The sequence below is a fragment of the Diaphorina citri genome, unplaced genomic scaffold, assembly GCF_000475195.1.
Source record: "Diaphorina citri unplaced genomic scaffold, Diaci psyllid genome assembly version 1.1 scaffold279, whole genome shotgun sequence".
NCBI lineage: Eukaryota > Metazoa > Arthropoda > Insecta > Hemiptera > Psyllidae > Diaphorina > Diaphorina citri.
This window is the reverse complement of record NW_007377715.1, coordinates 85,079-95,523: the sequence shown is the minus strand read 5'-3', so window position 1 is coordinate 95,523 and position 10,445 is coordinate 85,079. Positions and strand designations below refer to the sequence as shown.

At 37.3% G+C, this 10,445-nt stretch overlaps 1 protein-coding gene across 1 annotated transcript in view; it reads right to left on the bottom strand.

The window, feature by feature from the left end:
- Positions 1-4,365: 4,365 nt before the first annotated feature.
- The window catches only part of LOC103506984 (protein spire-like), a gene marked incomplete at its 5' end in the record, with an annotated part of 70,521 nt that continues 64,441 nt past the window's right edge, over positions 4,366-10,445 (bottom strand). Inside the window, one exon of the mRNA XM_008471413.2 lies at positions 4,366-4,495. Within this exon, the coding sequence (XP_008469635.1) occupies positions 4,371-4,495 (125 nt within the window). The remainder of the gene's footprint in view (positions 4,496-10,445) is intronic.

The following is a 10,445-nucleotide window of genomic DNA, read 5'->3' as shown; positions in this document are numbered from 1 at the left end:
ACATAAACTAGATGCAAATTTCTATCAGTCAAGCGAGAAAAAAGGAAGAGTAGTCACAAGACCGATTAAGATCTCCAGATAGAAGATAAGCTGAAACTAGAGGAGATTAGCAAAAGACAAGTAGTTCAGTGTCAAGGATAATAAGAAAATTTTCCTCCATGTCTTGAATATTTTTGGCAGATTTCATCGAAATCGGATTTAACCATTCGAAAGTTATTGGGAAACAAGGAAAATATCTACATAAGGGACTCAGAAAGTCTAGGAACATGGGTAAGCATGCTTAAAATATCAATGTAGGAAGCTAGAAGAAAAGGTGGGAGAGAAACAGGGAGGGAGGGAGAAAGGGTGAAAGATGGAAGTAGAGAAGGCGAAAGAGAGGAAAAGAAATTGAATAGTTCAGTTGCGCTTACTTGGGTAAGCATATCTTCAAGCTCAGTTCGTTCTTCCAGTAAGACTTTTGGATGATCTCGTGATTGCAAGATATTGAAATTCAAAGCACACCAAAGACCAGATTGAGGATAATTGAGCGTTATACAAAAACCCAGAGAAATGAAAGTGATCTTATAAATCTTCTCAGGCAGGTTCAAGAGAAATGACAGAGTAGTCCCAGACTGGACTGACTGGGACTACCAGTCGATTACCGGTGTAAGTTAAGGGGCTTGGAGGAAATATTGAGCGGTCGGCAGATCTCATTAGAGACGGTTATAATAGGTAGGACGTAGGTACCGGTTAGCAGTCTTAAAGAATATGGATCGGGTGAAATGGTGATACTTCGTCAATGGGAAGACTGGACCAAACTGGTCATTAATTAAATGACCGACGCGCGACACGGCTTTAAAAGGCAAATTAGGTCTCCGATCCGATTTCACCGGAAAGAAGGGGAAAACAAAATCCAGCCAAGGAAACAGAAGATGACAAAATTGCTACAAAAGTCCCAAATAAATTTTCACCTTTCGTCAAAATCAAAAGTCCCTGACATCTGGGTCAAAGGATACACACAGGAATGCGTATCCTGACCTGGCAATGACCTTTGATAAAGTAGGCTGTGAGGGAAGAGGTGAAGAAGAAGGAGGCTGTGAAGGAAGGTGAGAGGAAGAGGTCCTGAGGGAAGAGGAAACTGTGAAGGTGAGAGGTGGAGGTCCTGAGGAGGCTGTGGCACACATTCCCATCATCTGTTTCCTCCCGGCTGCATCCAACCTGCGGTCAGGGAGCACAGGTACAAAAAGGTTGCATCCAAATTGCGGTCATTCGATCACCCTCACACATCCAAATTGCGGTCATTCGATTTCCCCTACACATCCAAACTGCGGTCAAGTTCAGAATCTCTAATATTTCAGGTAGATCTGTAGACAATAATAGTAGTGGTGGAATATTACTTAATACATATACTTAATATATTATGAAGAGAAAATTAATTGCATTATCAAATGTCCCGAGCAAAGCTCCTTCGCAGGCAACACATTAATGTGCTTGTGCGCATACGTTTCTGCGCATTTCTTTCTGCTCCTCCGCAAGCGTGCTTGCATACTGGCGCTACCTAGAGGACGAAAAAAACAACTGCGTAAAGTCTGACGTCACACATATTTGAACTCTGTCATTAGAACAGAAAATTAAAATTGAATTTTTGATCTTTTACAGCAAAAATGCTTGACCGCAGGTTGGATGTCAACCCTTGAGATTTGACCATAATCAGGTAGTTTTGACCGCAGGTTGGAATCCCCGTTCCTCCCATGACCTGAATTTCCTCACAATGTATCTCGGTCCAGGTCAACGCAGGTCGGAATGGGAATAAAGGTCACAGCTGCCACGGAGGGAGGTGAAATAAAGGTCATGGAGGTGCGGGAAGGTCAGGGAAGGAGGTGAGAGGTATAATCGATAGACGTGACGTCATCGCAAAGGTGTTTCCCGAGTGACGTCACTAGTCCCCCACAACCCTCACCGTTAAATGCTTCTGTCGAGACTCACTGAACGGGTTGGTACCTCCTACAAGGTCTTATTTGTACAAGCAGTATAAATGAGGTATATTCTATTCTACAAGGAGTACAAAGTTTATGCATTTCGTTTATTTATTTTATAAATCCACGGGGATATCCCCATTTTTACAATAAGATAATAAATTACTAATTAACTCGAGCTAAATACTTATAGTACAACTCAGAGGATCTATTCAAAGCCAAATAACTAGGAAAAGTTCAAGTATTTCGTTATTTTTATGCATTTCATTTGGAAAAGTTCGAGATTGCATTATGTTAGCAATCTCTAACATTTGTTATTGCTTCCTCTTTCGTTTCCCGTATGTTAAAAATAGCATTTTCTCCGTCGGAAGACGTTCCCACTTGATAAGATTACTACTTTACCGTCCTTTCAAGATGTGATTTGAAATGTATTAAAAATGGGAATGTGTGCCACAGCCTCCTCAGGACCTCCACCTCTCACCTTCACAGTTTCCTCTTCCCTCAGGACCTCTTCCTCTCACCTTCTTTCACAGCCTCCTTTATCAAAGGTCATTGCCAGGTCAGGATACGCATTCCTGTGTGTATCCTTTGACCCAGATGTCAGGGACTTTTGATTTTGACGAAAGGTGAAAATTTATTTGGGACTTTTGTAGCACTTTTGTCATCTTCTGTTTCCTTGGGTGGACTTTGTTTTCCCCTTTTTCGTGAGGAATCACGGGCACTAGTCTAGTGCCCTCTAGTGCCTGTGAAATCGGATCGGAGACCAAATTTGCCTTTTAAAGCCGTGTCGCGCATCGGTCATTTAATTAACCCATAATGACTATAGTTTGGTCCAGTCAGAGCTACAAATTTGCCTTCTAAAGCCGCGTCGGTCGTTTAATTAATGACTAGTTTGGTCCAGTCTTCCCATTGACGAAGTATCACCATTTCACCCGATCCATATTCTTTAAGACTGCTAACCGGTACCTACCTACGTCTCTAATGAGATCTGCCGACCGCTCAATATTTCCTCCAAGCCCCTTAACTTACACCGGTAATCGACTGGTAGTCCTAGTCAGTCCAGTCTGGGACTACTCTGTCATTTCTCTTGAACCTGCCTGAGAAGATTTACAAGATCACTTTCATTTCTCTGGGTTTTTGTATAACGCTCAATTATCCTCAATCTGGTGTTTGGTGTGCAAAAAAAAAGTTCAATTTTTGGACACTTTTTAATGATCCCTCATTACACGGGGAGTATTTTAAGGTAGGAAATTTTTGGTCGAAAATTGGCCGCCGAAGGCTCAGGCTATTTTCATTTTTTTTATTTTTTTTTTTTTTTCAAATACGTATTCCGCAAATGTAATAGAAAGTCGTGTGATGTTCACACCAGACCGCAGATTTGGATTTTTCCCAACTTTTTACATAGGAATCGACCATTTATTTATAATTTTTACCCATTTGCAACTGCTCCATTGAGGCAAATGTGAAGTGGAACTGAAATTTTCAGGAAAGAAGAGGAATAGGAGAAGAAGAAAAAGGTCACAAAGTAGAGGGTTAGCAAAAGTAAAATGTCATGTAAGCTTTCTCGTTCGTTCTCTCCCGCTTACATAATCGACAAATGAAAAGGCAGACCGGAGATGTCTATGCTAGAAGCTATGTACTAGTCTATGCTACTATGCTAAGAGATAAAATAACAGGAAGAATGGTAGATAAGATAATCTACATATCTAGAAGATACAGAAAGAGAAAGATCAAAATATCAAATAAGAAGAATATAGATAGCAAACCATCACACATCCAACGAATGAGGTATATTCTATTCTACAAGGAGTACAAAGTTTATGCATTTCGTTTATTTATTTTATAAATCCACGGGGATATCCCCATTTTTGCAACAAGATAATAAATTACTAATTAACTTGAGCTAAATACTTATAGTACAACTCAGAGGATCTATTCAAAGCCAAATAACTGGGAAGAGTTCAAGTATTTCGTTGTGTTTATGCATTTCATTTGGAAAAGTTCGAGATTGCATTATGTTAGCAATCCCGAACATCTGTTATTGCTTCCTCTTTCGTTTCCCGTATGTTAAAAATAGCATTTTCTCCGTCGGAAGACGTTCCCACTTGACTAGATTACTACTTTATCGTCCTTTCAAGAATATGATTTGAAATGTATTAAATACCAGCCTTCGTGGTGAAGTGCTCCAGATATTAGCCCTGTTCCTGCATAACTGATGCTGAGGTGTTTAGTGATGGGCGTTTTATCCTCCATTTGGCAACAAACTACCCAACATGCGAGTGCGCAGATGATGACCAACCGTATACTAACCACGCGCAACATTGCTTAATAGTAATCCATAGATTGGCAACAAACTACCCAACATGCGAGTGCGCAGATGATGACCAACCGTATACTAACCACGCGCAACATTGCTTAATAGTAATCCATAGCATAGGTACTTACTTCGAGAGCGGAGAAGTCCACCTTGATGATTTTCTTTTGTTTCGGAGGCGAGTCATCGTTAATGTCGGGTGTCATGACCGATTCGTACGATACGACTGAAACATAAGAATAAAACAGACAGATTAGAAAAACAGTGAATGAAACAGATTGTCTGTCTTTAATGAAAACGCAATCCGACTGGGATTACGAAGGTGTCACAGGAAACATAAGTGGTTGAAGACTTGAGTCATTCCATTGTGAAAAAGACTTTTAGAATCCATGGCGAAATAATATCAACCGAGTTTATTACAAGTTTATTCTTAGTCGATTAAAAAGCTTTATAAAGAAGCTTAAAAATTCTATTTTATTCTAAAAAATCCATTACATCAAATAAAAAGAAAATGAAAATCTAAGCTATGTGTGTGTGTGTGTCTTTTTTTTCTTCCTCTTTCCAAGAGTAATGAAGACACTTATATGAAGGTACGTAATTGTATGTTGGTATGAAAAATTTTTAAAGACGTATGCGACGCGACGAAAAAGTAAAGGTGAAACACAAAGAGGAGTCAATGGTGAAACATTCCTGGGGTTTCTTTTAGTTCTTCTCTTCATTTCCCGTCAGATGCACACTTCAATGAAATTAACAATGGAATGCTGAACAGCTTTAGAAGTGCTTTTGAATGGGAATAGAAATGCTGATTGATTCAAAGAGTCATAGAAATTGAAGCCAACATGAGTGAGAAATTTCCACGCTCATTTTTTCCTGGCTATGATTTCATTTTCTTTTGTATTTCTCCACTTCTCCATTTTACATATGCCAAATTCCTCATGTTTTCGCACCCTTTGTAAATTTATTTTTAGAACTTCTATATTCAGCTGCAAAACATTGAAATTGAAAATACAAAAAGTTCTACTTCTGGAACAATATTGAACAACGAATGTATACGTATACGTATAGAATAGGAACAATATTATGAGCTCTGAATTGCTCGAAAGTCGTAAAATATTACAGAGTATAATATTATGCTAATAGGTGCAACATATCGAGTCATACATATGTAGTAAAAGTTGTTTAATACCCTGATAACTATTATTACACATTTAGCTAACAATTATTACACTGATAATGGCCCCATGTATTACTGTACTGAGGTGATAGCGTATTGATAACACATGCACGATTTCGCGAGGCACATGCCATTATGTAGATTCGACGGGTTTTTATTGCAACAGCAGTAAAAAACTTTACACGTCAAAAAGCAGCACGAGTTATGAGTTATGATGAAATAGACTGATGGGTATATTGGGCATACAAAAATGATGCCCGGGTCCACTGTCCACACTTTTGCAGAAGAACATCATCAGGGGGTGTGTCAACACTCCTTAAGGCTGGGACCAGCTTCTTTACTTTGTATCGTGTATCCGAAAAACTCGAAATAGGTATGTATCTCAAACTGAATAGCTGAGATTAATGAATTACTGAAATATTTAAAATCATTGCATAATCCAAAGAAATGCCTTGTCGTTTCTCGAGTTCATGGCACGGATCTAGTATCTGAATACTTATATCTAGATTCAACATACCAGTAATACTCAAGATGGACTTTGAATACATTAATATATTAGGCGGTGATTTATTACTTTATTAGGCTTTGGTCAGTCGATTAGAAATGCGGAATCGGTTATGTACTTATGTATTCTGGACACGAGATGCAAGTAAGTTACGCACTGATTTAGGAGCGGATTTATTCCAAACTTTCCGGAAACTTGCAACAAGTCGCACACCAAATGATCAACTTATACTTGAATTGGATTTTTTTTTTTTGTAACAGTATGTCTAGTAGGTAATACGGTATAAATACATAATAATGTACTAGTATGCTTGATATGTTTCATATACGCTGAATGTCTTATATCCTGTGTGCCAATAAATAACTTCTAGACACAATATTGGAATCATGTGAAACTCACTTATTAAAGTTATGTAAGCATTGAAGGAAAAAAGTCTCTTATAAATCTTGTCCAGAGAGCAAAATATATATGTACAAATGTACAATATCTCTGGCACAGTCTACTCCTCTACTCTAACTATATCTAGGACTAAAGGTTCAAAACCTCTTCTTAGTACCAGAGTGAATGGAGCTTTGGGCCATTTAAACTAGGATACAACCACTTTAGCTTAATAAACATAGGCCGCCAAAGGACCGACAGAGCAAGTGAATAGGATAAAACATCTATCGAACAATCACACCTACCAAAGGACTGATGAAAGGAGGGGCAAGAGATTCGTTTAGTCTTCTCCAAGTAATACGACTATAACAAAGAAAAGATTGGCATTTCTGTTCTGCATATACTTTTAGTAGTGAAATAAATGAGTACCTATACGTATAAGTGCATCCTAATCAATTGCATTAAAATGTTGTTGAAGGCACAACAAACAAGAGATGGTCCACTACTTTTTCAGACAGGTTGGTCATTAGTGTAATAAAAGTGCGCTTTTATTCTAATAAGGTTGGCACGCTTCTGGCCATTCATAGTAATATGTCGAGTTTGTGTTTTTCCATCAGAAATACCACCTTTAATGATATTATGTAAGGCAAAAGTTGCTTTCACATGAGATGATAAATTAGAGATGGGGTTTTTTAAAACGTTCAAGATTCCTCATATCTAAATGATACCTTGATCATTTTTTTTAATATAAGAGATTGTTTAATATAAGAGATTGTTTAATATAAGAGATAAACTTAAACCAAGTTTAAAGACAGTGGTCCAGGCCCTTGGTCGCACGATATTGCAGAAGACAGTGTGGGTACTTTGGCCAAAACAAATACAATAGGTGATGAATGGACGATAAAGTTCTGGTAAGGATAGGTAAGTCTTCTACTGATGATAATACAATTCTAGTAAAGTACTTCACAGTATTTGAAATATCTGACAGAATTAAAGACTGATTAGTGAGAGATTTCATAGTATTTCTCCAGTCCATAAGATCTAAGAACTTAGAAGTGCTTTTCTCGGCCGTAGCAAGTCTTCAGATGTTTCTCAGAACTTGGTAACTGACCAAAGTCACTCTTCTGCTCTTGCGTTACTCCTGAGAACTTGTTACCATAACAATAAAGCATTATGGGTAATTTTATGTTAAATCACAAGTCAGAACTCACAAGTGATGAAAGAGTAATTTTCTTAATCCCTCATTTATTTTTATGAAACGACGAGATATTTAAATTAACCTGCGTTAAAATAGTAGACATGAAAAACGTGAATAAGGAAGAAAATGTAGAAGACAGAATTAATGGCCTTGGAGTAAGAGTAAGTATAAAGCACACTGTTACAGAAATAACTTCAGAATTTACCTTCAGCAAGAAAAGATGTTCGAAGTTTCTAACTTTTCTCTTTTTTCAAACTTGACTTAAACCATTTTCTATAATAATTTAATTTTAATTGACTCAGTACTAGTTAGATTTCTACATTTTTTTCTTGTCCATACCATTTAGATGTAATAATCTCGCAATGGTTTTTTCCCTGTCTTTCATTAAAGTAGCGCAAGATTGAGAAACCTTGGTTTGATGTCTAAATGGACACAGCATGTTTCAGACCAAATGACAAAACCAATTTCAAGGACTCTCATCTAGTTATTCGTCAACCCCTTCATTACAATGCAGAATGTACAATGTGACCGCAATGACATTTAGGCAGTGCTTTGCTTCATAGATGTTGAACAAGCTTTTGGTGTGTTCTAAATGAACAAAACCAAAGTTTTATACCAAAGGTCAAAGTCTCATATCAAAAGAAGTTTTCACATCCAAGGACTTTGGTTGTCACCTTCCATATCACAAAATTGATACCTTGGAAACAAAAGTGGCATTCAAGTAGTGTCATTGTATTGGAAAAGGTTAGGGTTAGGTGCTGTCTCAAAATGTTAAACTGTGAACACAAAATGTTACATCTCGTATTCAAGGACTCAGGTCACTGTGGTTTGGTTCTAATTTCCCTCGTTAGGAAGATCTAGATTCTAGAATAGATTCTCGATATAATGGCACGAGAAGGTGACATTTCCAATTAACGAGGTGCGAGTTTTTGCACATATTCCTAGATATAGTTCATAGGTACACCGAGATCGAGATAGGTATTACGAGCGTTTGCCCTAGACCGAAAACGGTACTATTCGAATAGTCAAGAACGACACGAGACTCCTGTTAAGAAGTCGGTAAGAATAATGGAACAGCAGTAGTTAAGTGACTGTCATTATTGATGTTATTAATATTGGTTGTTATTATTATGTAAATATCTAAGTAGGTTTATTGGAATTCCGGAATTGGAGCAAGTTCAGTTTTTTTTTTTTAGTTATCATCGTAATTTACTGAAATTAATAAATAAGTTTGAGAACAGCGTTGATGAACAATAATCCATACGGTGTATAGTTGTTTAGTCGTAACTCGTAGTACACTTCTTAATTAGGTATGTTAATAAATTATTTTAATTACTTAAATTGTACATAATAGCAAATAGCTGATAGCGAATTTGTTTTATTACAAAACAGTAGAAAAGAAAATCATGTAATACTGTAAAAGTTGTAATACTCGCTCCATAGTATGTACTCGCAGACTTCGTGAAACAAAGAATGTACTAAAACTAGCTCTTAGTCTCTAATACCGTAATCCTATTGTTTTTCCCTAACACTAAAGGAAACAGAGGACATCTGACAGCTTATCTGGAGCGGATACTCAAGATACTTCTGGTCATTCCCCCAATGATAAAGTGATGATCAAGCCATCGAGCAGCAAACAGATCTGAGGAGGTCCAAGTGATTATCCACGGCAGAGTTATTAATTATGATGAACTATTAATAACTGTTATAACTAGTGGATCAGTGAACTGTAGGATTTTCCTGAAAGAAGCGTCCTTATAGGAGAGAAAGTCAAAAATGAAAAACGCTTTCTGTCAGTTCAGAGGTATCACCGATAAGGCAGACTTCGTGAAACAAAGAATGTACTAAAACTAGCTCTTAGTCTCTAATACCGTAATCCTATTGTTTTTCCCTAACACTAAAGGAAGCAGAGGACATCTGACAGCTTATCTGGAGCGGATACTCAAGATACTTCTGGTCATTATCCCAATGATAAAGTGATGATCAAGCCATCAAGCAGCAAAGAGATCTGAGGAGGTCCAAGTGATTATCCACGGCAGAGTTATTAATTATGATGAATTATTAGTAACTGTTATTACTAGTGGTTCAGTGAACTGTAGGATTTTCTATGGGGGAGAAAGTCATATGAAAATGAAAAATGCTTTCTGTCAGTTCAGAGGTATCACCGATAAACGAGTTTGTGTGGTGTGTTTAGTAGTATGTGTGATGTGTAGTTACTCATCTTTCACATCTCATTCGACTTCATTATCGTCACTTCATACGAGTTTGTGTGGTGTGTTTAGTAGTATGTGTGATGTGTAGTTACTCATCTTTCACATCTCATTCGACTTCATTATCGTCACTTCATAGCTTCATACTTCATCTGATGTGCCATATTCTATTCACATATTCAGTGCTATATGGCTATATGCCATATTAGGGCATCATTATCACATACTTCTTCTACTTTCTTTCTCAATATGTTTGTCTACAAATGCAATAGAATTGGTTACTAGGCCATCTTTATATGGTGCCTAGGAGAAGTGCATCATTTACGATTTTGTCTCTGATTAGGTGAAGTAAATACCAGAAGTGTTCTCTATACACGAAACCCTTAAAGTTCTATTTATATGTGGTCATTTGGTCAAATCATCAACTTCCAGGATTGAACCCGCGCCCTTCTGGTTACCAGGCGAACGGCGCAACCACTATGGATTAAGTCAGGTAGCTAGGTGGTTAAGCTATGTACCTTGATAAAATATTAATATAATGACTCTCAATACACCATAAAATCAGTCTGAAATGATCAAGCTATGTACCTTGATATAAGATTAAGAATACTCCCATAATGACACTCAATACCATGATTGTAAAATGATCAGAGATCCAACTTTTGTTCCCATATCTAGGAACGTTCTGAGGTTGTTGGAAGTTTATTCCTC